This window comes from Chinchilla lanigera, unplaced genomic scaffold, assembly GCF_000276665.1.
Source record: "Chinchilla lanigera isolate Chin_1 unplaced genomic scaffold, ChiLan1.0 scaffold00075, whole genome shotgun sequence".
NCBI lineage: Eukaryota > Metazoa > Chordata > Mammalia > Rodentia > Chinchillidae > Chinchilla > Chinchilla lanigera.
Window position 1 is genome coordinate 1,293,307 of NW_004955476.1, and position 20,152 is coordinate 1,313,458.

At 36.1% G+C, this 20,152-nt stretch overlaps 1 protein-coding gene across 1 annotated transcript in view; it reads left to right on the forward strand.

Moving 5' to 3' along the window:
* Prmt3 (protein arginine methyltransferase 3) overlaps positions 1 to 20,152 on the forward strand; it is a gene marked incomplete in the record, with an annotated part of 109,004 nt that overhangs the window by 70,728 nt on the left and 18,124 nt on the right. The window contains 1 exon segment of the mRNA XM_005401723.2: positions 1,856 to 1,942. Coding sequence (XP_005401780.2) covers positions 1,856 to 1,942 — 87 coding nt within the window.

A 20,152-nucleotide genomic window follows, 5' to 3' on the forward strand; every position in this document is an offset into this window, starting at 1 on the left:
AAATTATTCATTTATTTCGTATTTCACAATTGAATTTCAAGAAGGGCAAGCTAATTCTTCAGATTTCTTCTAGCCTTTTAAAATTAAATAATTATAATGAATTTTGCCCCGGAAATATAAGCCCTATTGTGCTGAATTTTTAAATTAATTTTTAAGTTAAATGTTTTATTATTTTTTTCCATTTTAAACAAGTTTTTCTTGCATTTTTGTTTATTTTATATGGGCTCACTAATAATTTTGCAGTGAAAAATTGTATTGCTTTTCTTAAAGGTCAGTTAGTTTCAACTGTATAACTAAGTGTATATAGTTCTGTTCAGTGTTAGACTATTGTCTTCTCTCTAGCCATACTGTTAATTTCATAGCGTTAATAATTAGCCTTTGCACAAAATAGTGTTTAAACACTGAACAGTTTACCCTGAGCCTCACTTGGGCAGCACATTTATGTGCTGACTATCCTCAGCATCACTTGGGTAGGTATCATTTCAGCCAGTCAATTCTTGTATTGAATAAATTTGATAAAATTGTTTTTAATATTTCCTTTTATCTTATAAAAATAAAATATATAGAATTTTTAGTCATCTTGTATTTAAATAATTGGACTGGTATATGGTTAACATAGAATAATAAGTAAGAACTTTTTCAGGAAGGGCAAATTAATTAGAAGTGCATTCAGTTCTTAAGAAGTGAAACAAAAACACAGCCTGGTTGATGATTATAGGACAGTTCGGTGCTCTGGTCCACTGACAGTAGGGGATTTATGTGGCTCTTTGGCTCAGGGTAATCGTGCACAGATGTAGTCAACTCAGCCTTAAGGTGGAGCAGAAAGAGAAGAACTGGGGAGGTTAGTGCTAATTGCGCTCTCTCGTGATCTCTGCTTAATTCCAAAATTGTTACAAATACATAGCTGGAATAGAGAACTTAAGACTGAAAAACAAGGTATTTAATAAATATACATACTTTTTTTAAAAAAATCATTTACTTAAGTAAATATCACTTGTTCTGTGTTCCCCAGGCTTCCTACAAATCAAAGGTAACCACACTGTAATTTTAAATTTTTTCTCAAATTGTTTTCCATAAAATAATGCCTCAGGTATGTACTCTATGACTTGCATTCATAGGGTTACATTGTACTCACTCAGCCAATGCAGCCTTTAGAGCACCCTCTGCTCAGACTACAATTGCTAAAAGGGGATTTCTTCCCTACCCAAAGTGAAAAATTGAACCAGAGCAGGAACTGAAAATAAACATATTTGGAGATAATTGTTTTTTTCTTTTGTAGGACTAGAGTTTGAACCCAGGGTCTTTGCACTGAGCTACATCCCTAGTCCTAGTTTTCTGTTTGGTTTGAATTGTTTTTCTCCTAAGATCTAACAAACGTATCTTTTAAGTGCATCAGAAATGAATTATAAAACAGTATTTCCTCTCATTGGTATGTGTTTCAGCTTGCCATTTACTCTGCAAGTGTTTATTGATAGTTTACTGTTATCATACATAGTTTCTAGTAGAGGTACCACAGGTAGCATGCAAAATGATTTTAGATAATGCATAGAAAAATATTTCTATTACATATGTCTCTGGAAAACTAGCAGATCAGAACCATGACTTAATATACATTATTACTTACTGCTTACAACAGCTCTTAAGTTAAAAGATACTAATGTGAATTGAAGAAAAATTAGATGATAAAGCTCTAATATGCCTTAAATTTGGAAATAATCCCCAAAATGGTGTGTAAATGATAAATCCCCAAAAGGCTGTGTAAATGATGAAATTCTATGAAAAGAGCACAGAGTATTATTTATATTTTTAAAAACGTTTTGCTAATGTCTTCCTTTCTCTCCTTTTTAATGGACAGCATATAGATTCCCATACAACATCTATCTCAGATTTGGAGTTTTCTTCAGATTTTTCCCTGAAAATCACAAAGACAACCTTCTGCACGGTGAGCTATTCATTTTTCCCTTCACAAATTTCACTAGAAGTATAGTTGATTGACAAACTAATGAATTAATTACCAGGCTTGTGATAAATGAAAACAGCTATTGCCTTTGACAGTCTATTTTTGCCTTTGCTTGGCCATTAAACAAATCTATTTTAAGAAGTGAGTAGACTTCAAAAAAGTTACTTTGGTTGAGGAAGTATTAAGAAACCATGTTAACATAATTTTTCTTTATATATTTGTCATTATTGCCTATCTTATAATTAATCAAGAGCATTCTAGTTTATCTTCAGAGACAAAAGTTCATATCCTGTTCCTTCCAATAATTCTTAACACTTAATTTACATATATTTGGTAGTACTATTTTATATTCATGTATGAAAAATAATTCCTGATTTATCTTTCTTTAAGGAATGAGCCTGATGTGATCAAAAAGGTGTGGGTCTTTTAAACAAGTTAGATCTACGTTTACATTTGGTTCTTCCATTTACTTTTTTTTTTTTTTTTTTTTTGGTTTTTCTCCGGTACCAGGAACCGAACCACGACCTTGCGCTTGCCAGGCAGGCGCTTTTGCCGCTGAGCTAAATCCCCAGCCCCTCTTCCATTTACTTGTTTCTTTGTTCAAGTTACCTGGGTTCTGTAATGTATAATTCAGACTGTTCAACTACTTTAACAAAAATGGCAATAATTCTATTTGATTAGTTACAGAATTAACTTAGTGAGATGGCTTAGTGAGATATTTAAAGGTATTTACAGGGAAGTCAGAAATACTTTTTTATAATTTTTTATAATCTCTTTTTTCTTCCACTAAGTAATTTCTAAATGTTGAGTAATTTTAAGATAATCTTTACCAGGAGACCCAGAATGTTGATAAAATGTGGGCTTCACTGAAGAAGGAATATATATAGGTAGTAGTGATGTGAATATTTATGTAGGGTGTTAATTATGGGTTTTAAAATTCTGATCCATCCTTAGAAGTTGGAATTTGAATTGAAAATTACATTGTTAGAAACTGTACATAAAAATGATTGATCATGGTAATGTTGATTCTTTAACCTGATGATTTTAAATATTCAGATTTATATGTAAAAGATGTTTTGGTTTCTTTAAAACTGTTTCAGTTAATTTTGATCCATTAATTATTATATATCCCATGATTTTAACACACAAAGTGCTTTGATAATTTTACTGATTTTCTTCTTATTGAAGCTGGTTTATAATTCTAAAAAATAAAGTCTAGATTTGTGACTTTGGGATATCCATGATGTTCATTTAGCTAATTAATGAAAAGCAAAGTTTTATTTTCCCTGTTCATTTTGGCTTAAAGTCCTATACTTTCTCCACTTTTTGATATTGTTACCTTTGAAAGTTAAAAAAATCATCATGAAAATTGATCATTCTATAAGTGAATTCTTGCAAATTATTTTTCCTGTCACCAGTATTATTAAGTAATAGTTCTAATGTGTTTTCAGTGATGTTATGGTTTGTGTTTAGATGTCCCCCCAAAGCCTCATGCAGTCATAGGTGGGCTTTTTCAGATGTGGCTGAATCTAGAGTGTGTGATGCTGGGGTTAAGGGTGTGCAGTTATCACTAAATGAGTTCACTGATTAGTTTGGCACCAGCCTAATCCCGTTAGCTAGGATACAATATAAGGGAAAGAGGCTTGTCTTCTTCCCTTGTTGCTTTTGCTAATATAAGGGAAAGAGGCTTGTCTTCTTCCCTTGTTGCTTTTGCTAACTTGTGAGTGCCATGAACTGTTCTCTGTGACATCCTTCTGCCATGTGCCACTCTGCCTTGGAGCTAGCCAACAAACTGTGAGCGTCATAACCTTTCTCGCTTTAACTTCGGATGTCAGGTGTTTTGTTTCATCAGTGAGAGAAAAGTAACTAAGACAAATGACCTCTTCACATAAAGTAGCACTGGTATAACACTGGTGAAGATTATTTAAAGCTATACAATGGACCTTGTCTTATGAACTCAATTTGTTCACAAGGGCAGTTTTTGTAGTTCAAGTTGGTTGAGTCAAGACTATTTTTCCCATAAGAAATAATGGAAATATCCATAATGCATTGCAAACCTCCAAAAGCACCTCTTAACTGACCTTTTCACAATAATAAAGGGTTGTATAATGCATGTAACTTATTAGAAACACCAATAATTTTCCTAGTTTGTTCACCAAAAAGTTATAAATGTGTGTAGTTCACCAGAAACAATAGTTTCACACTGTACTCGCCACTCAAGAGGACGGCTCTGGCTTGCAGGAAGGGCAGATGAAGAGGAGGTGGTCACTGTTTGGAGGGAGAGTCCCCTTCGACAGGAATATCGGGACTCTGGCTCTCTGGCATCCTTTCCTCGGGAGTCTGTAGCCCACTAGGGTCTGCTTCTGGCTCCCTAGGTCTCAGCCTTTTCAAAACTGAAAACTGGTCTGAGGTTTTCTGTTTCTGTCTTTTCTTTAACACTGTTCTGTGGTATGCCGTCAACATTGTCATTAAGCACGTTAAAGCAGGCGTTTTCTCTGTCTGGATGGGTCTTCTCTGCAAATGTTTGTAGCTGTCTGTTTTTCAGGATTTCCTTTATTGCAGAAGAACGTTGCTGCACTGATTATTATCCTCGCCCTCCTCTCCAGAAAGCTCCTCAGCTGCCGTTCTCTGTGGCTCAGCCAGAAGTTGCTGAAGTTCCTCCGTAGACAGCTCCGCTGTGTTCCCGCCCCAGTTCCTCAGCATCACCACTGTCTACATGCGGCCTATGGACTGCTGTAGCAACAGTGCCATCAACCACGGGGTCACCTGAAGGCTCGGGCTCCTCTACACAGCCTTTAAAGTGTCTCTCCTGTGTAATTTTAGGCCACAGTTTGTTGCAGGCAGATCTAGTGTCCTTAGACATTGGCCCAGGATTTCTCAGTGAACCCCACACAGGAAAGGATGTTGTCATGTTCTTCCAGCAGTCGTTAAGGGTTGAGTCTGTATCTGAGACCATCTGGAAGCACTTCAGAAACAGTTCCCTGTGTACAGCTTCTTAAAGTTAGCTGTAACCTGCTGGCTCATAGGCTGCAGTGCAGGAGTTGTATCAGGTGGGAGGAACTCGACTGAGAGCCATGGGAATTCTTCAGCCAGTTCTTCCAAATCTGATGGGTGAGCAGCAGCATTGCCCACGACGAGGAGAGCCTTGAATGGTAAACCTTTATCCTCTAGATATTTCTTAACAGTGAGACAGAAAGCCTCCCTGATCCATTCAAGAAAAAGTACTCTTGTTACCGAAACTTTCGCATTAGATCTCCACATGATGCCTGGACCTATCCTTCATGACTATGTTTTCTCAACACTCTGGGCTCTCAGAGTGATAGACCAAGAGTGGTCACCACTCACATCGGCACATATTAGTAAGGTTAGTCTGTCCTGCATAGGCTTGTGGCCTGGCATTTTCTTCTCTTCCTGGGTAGTGTATGTTCTCCTGGGCATTTTTCTTCCAGAAAAGGCCAGTTTCACCACAGTTGAAAACTTGATAAAAGCAAAAGTCATTTCTCTATATTGTCATATTGAAGTGGTGTTCGTAATTTTCAGCAGACCTTTTATCAGCACTGGCTGCTTCACCATGCCTAGACATGCTATGAACCCCCGTTCTCACTTTAAAATTGTGAAACCACCCCTTACTGGCATGAAATGTTTCACCATTGTCACTTGTTGACAGATTATCCTTTACGAGATCTGACTTTATACCCCTAGCTTTTTCACAAATTATAGACTCAGGTTACAACCTGCTATCTGCTTTTTGTTTATCCACACTAATAATAGTAGCCTTTCTACCTCATCTAACACTATTGATTGTGAGTTACTAATTGGAGTAACACCTTTAGCAACACTAGCTCTGCTTCTCTGTAAGACAGTCGATATGATGGATTTTGACATGCTGTACATATTAGTGAGATTGGTCACAAAGATGCCACTCTTGTATTTCTCCACCCTTTCCTTCTGGGTTGTGATTGCTTTCTTTACTTTCTCTTCCTTCCTTAGTTTTTCTAGCTTTTTGGGGGGCCATTTTGATAGCAGTTATCGTAGCAATTATGTAAAGCACTGATTGAAATCATGTCTGTAGACACATGCGTCTGGGCTCAGACTGATGCTTAATGTGTGTTTACATAGTCTTTTCTGCCATCATGTATCTTTGTTTACAACTGCACAAGCAGACAGCATTCAAGTCATAACTCAAGGCTTTGAGCATAAGTTAAACCTAAACTTCTGTTCATAACTCAGGTTGTTCTGTGAGGCCGATTATAACTCATGGGTCTGCTGTATTTTTTTTTTTTTTTTTTTGAAATTTTATGTATTTTCCAACTTGGGAAAGTATTGACTTTCATTGAAATGTTCTGTGGTTTTTGATTTATTGGTCGGAGTTCTTAGTTTCAGACATCAGAATCTAGGTCAACTTACTTAAATTAGGAGGGATTTATTCAAGAGAATAAGATAATTCTTAGACATATGGGGAGGTCTAAAGGAACAGACAATGTTCTGAATTTCTAGAAACAACTAGAACCCCTCCTGCCAAAGCTGTCTCTTCTGTGGAAAGCATGATGGTTCTCTCACCAGAGGCCCACATGGCTCTGATGCCCCTGGCTCACTCCACAAGTGTCAGTCACAGCTGCCAACCCCAAATGTATAAACCCCTGCTGTACCACCCCATTTCCTACCCTCTGCTCCCCATGGCATCTTACCTAACTCCTCCTTTGACTTAGCACATCTGCTTGGCTGAATACCGGTCACGTGACCAGCATCCTATTAGTAAATTTTGGAAAGTAGTTTTAGCTAGGGCAGTTTTATGCTATAGAGTTTCATGTCACATATGTAGCATCATTTTCTTTTTTTATTTGTGATGAAGTACAAGAATGTTAGTGTTAAAAGAAGCTATCCTTCTTAGATATAAAGCTTAGTTTTATTCTGAAGTTTATTTAATTCAAAGGTTGTAACCAAAATTTTGGTATTGAAAAATAGTGTATAAGGGTACTTTAATTTGTCTTTATACAGTCAAAGAGTTCTGTAATAAAAATTAGAAATAAACTGTTACATTACCTTACATTGATAAAGTACCTTTGCATTTGCATTTTTATTCTCAACATGCCTGAATAGTTTGTACATAAAGGTCTTTTTGGAAATGAGGAGGTTCTGGGGTTTGAGCTGAAACTGGAATAGGTAGGTGTCAACTTGTACTATACGTCTGGTTACTGCTGATGCTGAGTAACATTTCTGTAGCTCGCCTCAAGAGGAATAAGTTACAGGGCCTGGGGATTTAGCTCAGCGGCAAAAGCGCCTGCCTGGCAAGCGCAAGGTCGTGAGTTCGGTTCCCGGTACCGGAGAAAAAAAAAAAAAACAAAAAAAGAGGAATAAGTTACAAATTCTGTTGTTATTGAGTGTATGCCAAGTACTAAGGACAGATTTTAGTGTGTAGCATTGCATGTAAACTATTCTGAGATGATTCTGTCAAATACTTGATAAAACTGTCTTCTAGTGAGGTTACATAGTCATTGGACACTGAGATATCAAGTAAGGTGCTGATAACTTTACAAGCATTCTCTCAGTTCTCATCAGCATTTGAAATGAGTACTAATATATCCAGTGTACTGGTGAAGGATAAAAATCACTATAATACTTGTAAAATAAAATGTCCTCCTTTTTCATCCAAAAAAACTTCCTTGGAAGGATTACACAAACTATTAAAAGAACCTAGAGAAGCCTTATAAATAAAATATTCTAAATGTAAAGAAACTAGATTGCATGTTGCATTTCACATAAATCTGAAACATGTTACATATGAGTCTAAAATACGTAGACACTAGGAACATTTCAGTATGAATAAAAATATTGAAATACTGAGATACATACAGGATGCATTTGATAATTTTCAACCAATTGTCTAGCAGTTTTTTGGAGGGAGAGGGAAAGAGAATGTGCATTATCAAAATGCACTCTTCCTCAGGGTCAAGACTAGCAGATTTATTTGAAGAGCTGAGTTACATATCTTGCCCTCTGCACAACAGATAAAATGATCTTCGAATTTTTTCCTCCATCTCCCAGTAAGCTTAGAGTTGTGTGTCAATGTGTAACCACATTTTTTTCTAAACCTCCTTTCCTTCCCAGCATACTTACTCTTAACCTGACATGAGTAAAATTATATGGCTTGACGCTTTTATCAAATTTTCATGCTTTGTGAGATTCATATCTACTCCACCTCTGTAATGCTTTTTGGGGTGGTGCCAGCATCTTATACTCTCTCACCAACTACCTGGAGCTATTATTATACACACATGGTCTTTAAGGCAACTTTTGAGTAATAGACCAGCTGTCGCCCCGCTTACAAGGGACTAATCCATAACACAGGTATTAGAAGGGATGAATGCCTGATTGAAATTTGTCTCTATATAGTCAGAAAAATGAGTGAAGATGCTGAAAAATGAAAAGCAAACCTGCTAGAAGGATGGAGAAATAACTTGGGGAGGTAAAAAGAAGTTTGTATTTTTTTAGATAGTACTACAAATTCAGGTATTAGCATAAACCCTCAGATTTATTGGATGCTGTTTTTCGTCTTGTGCCTAAAATTTGAATGCATAGATGCATATTAAAATGGGCAATTTTAAGTAGGTAAGCCCATTTTAAATATATGCATAATCATTTATTTCTTAATGAGATTCTCAATTTGTTGCCTAATTAAAAAAATCACCCCTTTGGATTTAATTTCAGTAGCATGTGTGCTGTAGACTGATAGTGTTGTGTTAGATGACTTCTCAAGTTGTTAGAACCTTCCATAGAAAAATGACTTTTTCTTTGTATTTTCCCCCAGCACTAGCACCAGAGGAGAAATTTGCTAGCATTGTCTTGTGAGTTCTAGTTTATTTTAAATGTCATTCATGTAATTCTGTAATGTTCTCTTTCTGTGCCAGTAGGATTTATATGGGCATTTGTCCATAAGCTCCTCACAGGTATAGAAAAGCATCTTCTATCATAATCTTAAATATATGTCAAATGACTTTTAGTAATGTTTTGATAAAACAAACAAATTTTGAAAATACAAGTACTTAAGATGATTTTATCACATAACATGCTCACAGAAATAAATATTAGGCACAAAGATTTTTGATTTTTTAAATCATTTTTATTAACTTTTAGTTTTGGCATTTTTTTATTCTATTTTTTTATCAGTATACAATGAAATGACTTCAGGCAACTTTCAGTTTATATAAACTTCCTTAATGTGTTTTTATAATTATTTAACAAGATTCACTTTTCCCAAGCATTTTTTCTTTATTGCAGTTGTTATAGAGGAACTTGTGGATGAAGTAAGAAACATGAGGCTTCTTTTATATTTTCATTTAACTGATTAAAATAGAAGGCTTTATTTTGAATCTTCATATTTCAGTATTGGCATATAAGATGTATTTAATATATTTCATTCATAACTTTTAAAATATGTTTATAAAAATATATACTAACAAATATTAAGTGCTCTGTGCTGAATACTAGCATATAATGTAGGCATAAAAAATGAACAAATTCTCTGGCCTGAAAAGGTGCTTTTGTAAGGCGAAGTAGGTACAGAAAACATTTCAATATGAATGAAAGGATTTAAATATATAGATACACACAGGATGCTCTAGGGCTGGGGGCATAAAAGAGAAGCATTTTCTGGAGGAAAAACTACAGGTAATCATTTTTCTCAGGCTTCTGTGAGCCAGTAAGTATTTTCATCGAGTTATCCTTTTCTGATGTAGGTATTATGCCTATTTTCATTTGTCTCTTTAATCAATTTGGTCAGCTAGATTCTTTGACACATTTATAATCTTTTTTAATGGTTTATTTGCTAATTACCTGAGCTATCTGTGATTCTGTTTTGATTATTGGCTATATTTTCCAGTTTATTCTCATATGGCATAATTTTATATTTTGTGCTTGACTTTGTGTAAAAGAGTAATGTAGTCTTAAATTTTCCCACACAGGGGTATCCAGTAGCCAGGCTGAGGGGCTCATCCCTTTGATCTGATTGGGAATTGAGCAGGGCAGGGCCAGGTACTATTTCAGTCGTTCCCAGCTTCTTGAGCTGAAGCTCATCAGCTCCTTTCCTCTTACCCACTTCCTGGGAAAACCGTCACATAAAGCTCAAGTTATAGTTTACTACAGTGAAGACGACCATTGACTTTTTAACTTTTATTAGACCATTATGTAAATTTATTAGACTATTATATGCCTACACACACACACACACACCTGTTGCCACACGGGGTCTCTGGACATATAATGACTACATTCATTGTGGCACATACACAACACATTCTAGTTCTTCCACACCCTTCCCCTACCTTGCTCCCTTTCCATCTGCAAATCATCTGTCTTCCTGTCCCCCCCGTTTTTCATTATGCTCTATACTTCATTTATATTTTGGATTTCTCATTAGAGAAATGTGTCTTACTTATTTCACTTAACATTGTGTTTTTCAAGTTGGATTAACTTTCCTGCAAATAATTCAAAGTGTATCCCTCTTTATAGCCAAGTGGTATTCCATTGCATATAGATACCACATTTTCTTCATCCCTTGGAAGAAGACTGCTACCTTCATAATCTTAATCACATCTTAGAGGAAGAAAGACAAAATTGGGCTATTTGTGAATTTTTTTGTCAAGGTTGGAGATTTCAATGTAGAACAAAGCTGGAGGGGAGGGGAAAGTTCTCAGATGGAGTTGGATCTGGTTTTATGACCTAGTGATTGAGAGTGGTTAGTACAGTGTGTCTTGACGAGTGTACAGTCTTGCTGTGCCCTCTGTTGTTGAGAGGGTTTTCTCCTGGGAGTCAGTTGTTAGACACAGGTTGTCTTGAGGTACTCGACACAGACAGCATCTTTCTGTATCAGTTTCTGGAATGCAGCAAGTTGAACAGTGAAGTCCTATTGATGGTGACATTGAACTTACACGAAACCTCCTCTCGTCCTGCGTTACAGTGAAGTCACAGCTTCCTCCTGGCTGATAGGTACCATGAGGGAGAATTGGCCTGCAGAGAGGACTCCCTGTGCTTTGGGTGCTTCTCCAAATTCCAGTGCATGAAAATACTGAGACCTCTTCTCCTTGTCCCCACAAAGTTCCTATTCCTGGGCACTTCTGCTGCTTTGCCACTTCCCTACCATGCACACTGCCTGAGCATTTGTCCTTGGTTTCTACCCAGCCAGGAACACTTCATCCCTTTGCAAAAAATAGCTTATTTAGACTTCTTAGCATTCAAACCTCGTGCATGTTTTGAATGACACTTTTAGTAAAGCTAGTTTTTTCTTGTTGCATTAGATTAAAGGTCTGTTACAGTTCTCTGTATTCTAATTAGAAACAAATCTGAATGAATTGTGTTTTAAATATACATGATAAATAGTTCAAAAATATTTGAGAGTTACCAGTATTTAGCTTTGGTTAGAGTAGAAATAGTTATGAGGGCTTTTTAAGGCTGCAATTGCAGAATGTTTACAGTCAAACCCCAATGGTTCCTTAGTCACAGTACTTTTTATTTTCATTTTATTTTTTAAATTAAGCTTTAAATTTTTCTAATGGCTACAGAAAAGCACTTCACGATGAGCTTATTTCCTAGCAGTCTTACTCTTTAAATCTTTAAAGCTTTTGAAAAGTCTCTGACCATAGTAGGAACCTACAAATTCCAAACTCATTCATGGGCATTAAATCAGCTCTCACTACTTTTCAGTGTAAATTGACCAAATTTTGACCTTGCAAAACTAATCAGCTAAAAGAACTAATTATTAAAACACATCTGTGCTGCTTAGAAATAGTAAGATGTGCCTTGAACTTGCATCATAGATTTTAGTGGGACATCTGGTATATATTATAAAGAGCTTCATTAAGTAAATTTTATGTCTTGGAGAGAGAGCACTTCTAATTATATGATTCAGTATCTATAGTTGGTTTTAGGTTTCTCCCTCTATGAATGACCATATGATCTAGAGCATGGTCCTCACTGCTGCTCTTTTCTGAAGCCTGATCCTTTGAGGTTGGGGTGACATGCTTCAGTCTCTCCATTTATTCTTGGGAAATGTTCTCTGAGTACTCTCATATGCCAAGAGCAATGAGCCATTGGGGATATAATCACAAGCCAAAAATAGTTTCTCTACTCAAGAGGAATGGATAAGGGAGACTGATAATAAAATTTACCCTTTGGATACTAGGTAATACCAAGGAATACTGAGACTTTGGTCATGTGTGATGTGATAAAGGGATTGTAGTTTTCTATGACAATGTCAGTGTTTGCTAGAGAGGCATACTGAAGTATGTAGGGAACAGATGACATGGTGTGACATATTTGCTTCCAAATAGTTCAGCAAAAAAAGAACAGAGGGAGAATACATGAAGTAAATATGCCACATACTGACTACCATTAAATATAGGTGATAAGAACTCACAGAGTCTATAATTGTATGCTTAAAACTTTTCAATTTTTAAGAATCTCATTATGACAGTATTTGTTGGAAATGCATAAGGCTGATGAATGAAGCACAGTGTTACAGCAAGATAGAGTTTTTTCTGTGCAACCCAGCGACCATAGCTAACAGAGCTAAATACATGCTTACCCTGTGGCTTAGTCATTTCACTCAGTAAAAGACCAGTACACAGCAGAAATAATTCATATCTTCATGTACAAGAATGTTTGTTGCAGCCTTCTTTATAATAGCTTCACACTGGAAACAGTCCAGTCATCAACAGCATTTAGTATAACTAAATGTGGCATATTTATGAATATAAATGCCATATATAAATATAAATATAATAAGACACAGGTGAGTTTGACTACATGCTGCAGTGTGGATTAATTTCATGAGCATGGTGTTTATGTAAAAAGGGGGAAGCCAGATATAGAAAAGTCTCAGTATTTAAATCTTAAAAACAAGCTAAATTAATATATGATGGTTGACATTAGAATATTGGTTACCATTTGTAGGGAAAACAATGATTGAAAGGGAACATGATAAAGGTTTTGGGGTATTGGAGTGCGCAATGTCTTGATCTGGACAGCAGTTACAGAAACATGTTCACTTTGAAACAGCACATTGAGTGGTATGCCAACAATTTGCTCACTTCTTTCAGTTTTTGATTTTTGTTTTTAGATTCATAGACTTGGGAATTGAACACAGAATAGCCACACACTAACACAGATATATACCCCCAGTCATTTGTGTGTCCTATACTTGCATACTTTAATAAAGTATTTATTTAAAAAGACAGTGATTCTTACTTTGGCTAAAAGAAATCTATTTTTTTGCATGTATGTCATACTTCAGTTAAAATATCCACCAGAAATGTCCATCTAGTGGCCAGTAACCTGGCGGATAGAAATAAAAGAAGGCTAACATATGAAAGTTTTCTTCTAAGATCTAGGAATAAGACAGAGGGCTTATTCTTGCTGCTTTTATTCACTGTGGAGTATAAGTTTTAGACTGAGAAGTTAGCCAAGAAAAAAAATGAAAGGCGTACAAAAAGGGAGATGTTCAGTTACCCTTATTTGCAGATGGTAAGATTCTGTGCATAGAAAAACCTAAAGATTTCACTAAAAGACTGTAAGAACTAATAAATGAATGCAGTAAATTAGCAGGATACAAAATCAACATACAAAATCAGTAGCTTTTGTATACACCAAAAACAAATATGCTGAGAAAAATATCATAAAAGGAATCCTATTTACAATAATTACAAAAAATAAGTAAATAAAATACCTAGAATAAACTTAACCAAGGAGGTGAAAGACCTCTACAGGGAAAATTATAAAATATTGGTGAAACAAATTCAATACACACACGCACACAAATTCTCATGTTCATGGATTGGAAGAATTTTTAAATGTCCATACTATCCAAAATAATCTACAGATCCAATGCAAGCCCCATAGAAAAGCGAAGACATTCTCCAGAGAACTTGGAAAAGTAACCCTAAAATTCCAGTGGAAGCACAAAAGATCCCAATTAGCCAAAACTATCTGGAGTGAAAAGAACAGTTGTCACCATGCCTGATTTCATGACATATGACAAAACTACTAACAAAACACATGGTATTGACGTAAAAACACACAGAAGCCAGTGGAACAGAAAAGACATCCCAGATAAACCCACACATCTGCAGCCAGTTTATGTTTATATATATATATAGTACTGGGAATCAACAGCTAGTTAGTTTTTGAAGAAGGCATAAAATACGTAATTGGAAAAAAGACAGCCTCTTCAACGAGTGGTTCTAGAAAAACTGGATATCCACATGCAGAAGGTTGAAATGACCCCTCTTTCTCATTCTGTACAAAAATCAACTCAAAGTGGATTTAATACCTAGTTTTAAGATTTGAGACTCTGAAACTACAAAAGAAAATGCAGGAGAAATACCTAAAGACTTTGGTACAGGCAGTAGTTTTCTTGATAGTACCCCAGAACCACATAAACAAAAAAAAATTAATAAATGGAATTAGATCAGACTAAAAAGCTTGTGCATGGCAAAAAAAAAAAAAACAATCAACAATGAAGAAACCACCTATAGAATAGGAGAAAATACTTGTCAGTTACTCATTGACAGAGAGGTAATATACAGAATAAAGAACTGGAGTTAGCAGTAAAAAAGTATGAAAAAGAATGAAAACATTTTTATATAAGTAGCCATCATAGAAATACAGATAAAAACTACAGTGAGATACTGTTTCACCCCTGTTAGAATGGCTGCTATTTAAAAAGCAAAATAACATGCTAAAGATGTGGAGAAAAAAATAATTCTTACATGCTGTTGCTGGGAATATAAATTAGTATGGTCATTATAGATAGCAGAATGGAGATTTCTTCAAAAAACACTGAGTAATACAAAATATAGCCAGCTTACTTGTGGGTGTTTATCCAAAGAAAATTAGCACACCAGAAAGATTTTTTTAAAAGCAAATCTGATAAAGTAGTATCGTGTGCAAATATATCACACACGGGTTAACTCTGATCATTCAGGTTAAAGTAAAGTCCATGAGAGATGCAGTGGTCTAAGTAGTATGGATGTTCTGCCCTCCATCTGACTTCATGAACGTGTGCACCAGGACAAGCATGAACAACTGCCATCTCTTAGCTGTTATGAGCTTGCAGGTATTTTTTGAGCCAGAGCATCTTGCTAAACTGCATGCGATCCTAGTCTTCAAAAACACATATTTTTCCTACAACATGGTAAAATAGGGGCTGGGGATTTAGCTCAGTGGCACAGCGCCTGCCTGGCAAGCTCAATGTCGTGAGTTCGATTCCTGGTACCGGAAGAAAAACAAAAACAAACAAACAAACATGGTAAAATGGTAGACTATATAAAACCATGTAGTGTCTCTGGAGCCCAGACAAAGAAATGATTTGTGCCACTGCTTGAACAACTGGTTGTATTGAACTCACTAAGGGATGGATTTGTATAGTAATTTACAAAGAGATTTTCCAGAGTAATTGTGATTGTCTGAGACTTTGCCCATACGTGACTTAGCTTTGCATGATATGAGTACTGTAACAGGGTACTTTTTCTTATTTTTAGATGTATATGATTGGCATCAGATGCACCCTCTGTGTTACCTAATACTTACTTCCAGTTATCCTTTATTTTTCAATCCCAGAGAGTCTAAAGCTTTCCAAACTAGACCCGAGAAGTTAGAGTTGATAGAGATTTGTGTGCCTGGATCCTGTTTTGAAAGCCATGCTATAAATAATGCCTCTGAATCTGCATTGTTAAAAATTTCATTTACACCCATTTGAAAGCTTATGGGTTGAATTCTAAAGGATTTGAACATCAAATTGTTCTAAAGCAAGTTGAGTATAATAATCTTGAAATCCTTAAGCTACATTTTACCCATTTAATTCTAGATACGCATCAGGTCATGATTAAAGTCAGCAGTGTCCAAATAAGTTATGAAAGAAGTAATCATTCAGACAGGACTAAAATATCTAATTCAAGCACAGTAATAAATATAAAAATTGTTTATCAGATAATCAATAATAGTGGACTCTTGATTACAGATGTCAGGGAAGCTGTTCCTAGACTTATCACAGAGGCTCCCAATTAGCATTATTAGATTGTGATGGTAAATGAGTTTGACCAGGTATTTTCCACTTTGATTCAGGCAGTTATCCCCGGAGTAATGACCTATGAAGAAGTAATCTTCTCAGTTCAGATTTGACTGTGTCCTGACAGAAACTATCATGAATATTGACATTCATATCCACTTAAAACTCCAAAATACTTGGTGTTTGCAGACATCTGATGTGTGTGTCAGCTATTAACAAGAAGGATCACTCCTCATGGAAAGATGAGTCAAGGGTTGGAAAAATGAATTCTTGTTCTGTATACCAGATAGGTCAGAATGTACTTCATAGCAGTTGCCAAAATAAGGAGCCAGTCCATCTTTCTCTTTCCAAGAAGAGTGAGTGAGTTAGGTGGTTGTACGTGTCTGTTGTACCAGCTACTTGGCAGGATGGACAGCTTGGCGAGATCCTGTCTCAAGATTAAAAATAAATAAAAGTACTGCAGCTCAGTCTACCTCTGCGTTCAATTCTCAGCTCTGAAAGAAACGTTAATGTGAAAAGAACTAATAAGAACCAATCTTGAAATACAAGGCAGTTTTCTTAAATCAGTTCTTTTTAAAAGTATGAAAATAAAGAGGAAAATTTATAATGGAAAAAGCTTCTGCTTTCAATCCAGTTTACCAATATAACTTTAGCCAAAGTGTAATTTCTTTGAGCTTTGTTTTTTTTTTAATCTCAGAAATTATTGTTAAGTGAATTATTCATTCAGATAGTTACTGCTAGGCCTGCCATTTAGAAAATACTTAGTAAATGATCCAGCCAGTATTTTCTTTCACTTCCTGTCATTTTGTTACAGTGCCCTCGCAGTCTTGTACACATCGCATTAGTTTATGTTATATGCTGCATGAATGGAAAGTCTTGAAAAGTGCTTATTGCTTGTGTTAGTATTTAAAAAGTCTTCCAGCTCACGCTTCTCTAGTTTCTTCTTTCCCTCATCCCAGTCGTTCCTTCTTTGAGCAGTTTCTTCCCCTTTCGTATCATCTATTGTATGTTTTGAGTTTTACTTATTCTTTCAGGCTCCTACGCCATGCTTTTCTAGTTTCTGTCTCCTCTTGCTCCCCCATGCACCATCAGTTTCTCACTGCTTGTTAGTAGTGCTTACTGTTCCCTTGTATTTCATTTTTTGTGTCACCCTTCAGTGTTCCCTAAAGCTTTCCATTGAAGGGCTCTGCGTCCCATTCCTAGGTCCTCAAATGGCAGAAAACACTGTCAGTGGTAAGTAAACATTTTTATTTTTAAGAATACACTTCAACAAATTAGTTTGACTTAAAATCAAACATGCTGCATGTAATGGCACATGCCCATAGGCCATGTAGTCCGTGCCTGTGTACTAGGGAAGTGGAAGGATTGCTTGAGCCCAGGACTTCAAGTCTGTGCTAGGCATTGTGAATACAACAAGAATCAAATGTAGTCTCTGGTCCCAAAGATATTTCTTTAAATGAGAAGCCATGTATGTTATAGATAATTAGAATACAGTGATCTACATTAGATCTTAATGACAGATGCATATAAAAGATGCCTTTGCATGACACACTTTTACTTGTTTTTCCTTGCTGATCCTTTAAAGCTTTTACTTAGGTACCCTTCTTTTATAAAGCCTTCTTAATGCCATATTTACTATGGAAAGTGATTAATTGTTGATGGCACAGATGTCAGGGAATACTTTGAAATAGTTGACATCCAATATCAGATTGGAATAAAAAATAGAAAATTGTAAGAGAAATAAAACATCATGGTTTCCTCTTCATAATGAGATAATCTTGTATTATTTTCTCATTTAACATTTGGCAGAGCTTCATCATTACTCAGTTAACAAATATTTTATGAATTTCCTGTAGTCCCTGAATAGTCTGGGCTTTTTTACTCCTTTGTAACGCTAGACGGTTGTTTTCACCATTAAGATAGAATATTCAGGGTTGTTGTACTTTGGCAGTGAGGACTTAAAGGTTGACACAGAGGTGCTGAGTCTGCCCTTAAGGGCCTGTTGGGATCTGCAGTTAAAGAAAAGATTGTGAGCAGAAAGCTTTGTGAGTATGGCAAGCTGTGTTACAGGGAACGCAGAAACATCAAATAGATTCATCATAGTTTAATCCGTGGCATTGGGGAAGGATGCTCAGAGGAAGTAGCATTTAAACTGAGACGTGAGGGGTTAGAGAACAGGAGAGTGCTGAAGGAGCCCTTAAGTAGGAAAAAACAAAGCAATGAAGACTCTTCCTCCTGTAATGGTGTACAGTGAAACAACAATATATACTATCTACTTGATGGTATTAGGAAAATAAATTAGTAAAGCACTACCCAGCCAAGATTTATAAAGGAAGAAAATCTAAAGAAATAAGACTGCTATTTGGGACTGCTTCTGTCCTGTGGGCATTTGCCAATTCAGAGGAGGAAGCTAAAAAGATTTGTGAAGCTCTTTTGATAGCCTCTGTGGGTAAGGATACAAAGAAGGGCTTTGGATTCGTCAGTGTTTTGCACTGGGGATCCTGAAAGACTAAGGCAAGAATAGGGAAGGCAGAGATGATGGATCCCTGCATGGATCTCAGCTCCACCTCAAGTCATCTGAACGGTCCGTGAACTCTTGCAACCCTTATGTTGGTTTAAGATGGTCTTGGTTTGCTAGTGTGCCAGGTTCCTTGGAGGGAAAAAAATTACTTCTAAAAGACTGTTACAGGCTTCCAGTGATTTCGTTTTTTGTTTTTTTTTATTTTGGTTTTTCTCCGGTACCGGGAACCGAACTCACGACCTTGCGCTTGCCAGGCAGGCGCTTTTGCCGCTGAGCTAAATCCCCAGCCCCGCTTCCAGTGATTTCTACAGGCAGTTTTTTAGGTATGTTCAAAACAGTTTAAAGCAGCTAGTTACATAAGGGCACAAGCCAATACATACAAAACCCAGGTGAAATATTAGGTACTCAAAACAGCTGCAAGACCTACAGATATTAGTTATAACAGACACAGATTTCAAAATAACTGCTTTCTGAGTTCAGAGAGAAAAAGAGTGGGAAATGTCAAAGAAATTAAAACATTTAAAAAAATAAAACATTTCATGGAAAAAAAAATGCTAAGACTGAACTCAGTACAAGGTTAGTAGCAGATCCTTTTATGTTAGTGTAGAGAAGATACATGCACAGGATTTCAGGTCAGAAGAAAAATATTCAGAAAGATGTGCGGAGAGACGTAAAGATGAGGCAGAGGGAGGCACAAGAGATACAGCAGATACAAAGAAGATCGAACGCCTGTTCTAGCAGGAGGTCAAAAGGAAAGGAAGGTGAGAGTATTACAAACAGTATGGAAATGATGGCTGAGAATTGCTCCAAAACGGATAAAAAAAACAGTAAGCTGTGATTCAAGAAGCATAAAATAACCTAAGTAGTGTAATTTTTAAGTTCTAATCTATTGTAGGTATGTACATAAGAGAAATGAAAACATTTGTCCACTAATGTTTATTCTTAATAAGTGAAAAGAAGAACCAATTCAAATGTCTGTCACCTATATAATAGGTAAATAAGTTGTAGGATATCCATACATGGAATATTATTTAGCTGTTAAAAATAAAGTACTGATACAACATGCATAAAACCTTCAAAGCATTATGCTAAGTGAAAGAAGCCAGGCAATAAAAGGTCTACTTGATATGGTTCCATTTGTATGAAATACTCAACCTAGGAAAATCTATAGGTGTGGACATTCAGGAAAAACAGAACAACTGGTTCTTGGTGGAAGGCCAGCAATACTTCAGGTCATAAGGATAAATAAGAGTGATAACTGGTCTGCACCAGTCATTCCCCTCCTCAGTATATAGCCAGCAGCCACCAGGACATAGTTCCTCAGAAGTTTAGGAAGTGGCACCACTCATGAAACATGTCAAATGCCTGTCAGCAGGAGACTGGATAAATTGTGTGCACTAGTCCCCACTTATCCTGGGTGTCCCCGTCCAACGTTTCAGGTACCCAAGGTTACAAAAGGAAGGGCAAGTACCTTAGCGTAAGATATTTTAAGAGACTACATTCACTTATGTTTTACTATAGTATATATTTTTCTCCAAACTAAATGATTATTTATTTCTTTTTAATTTTTCTATTTTAAAGAGGGGAAAAAAACAAAAATGGTACAGAATTT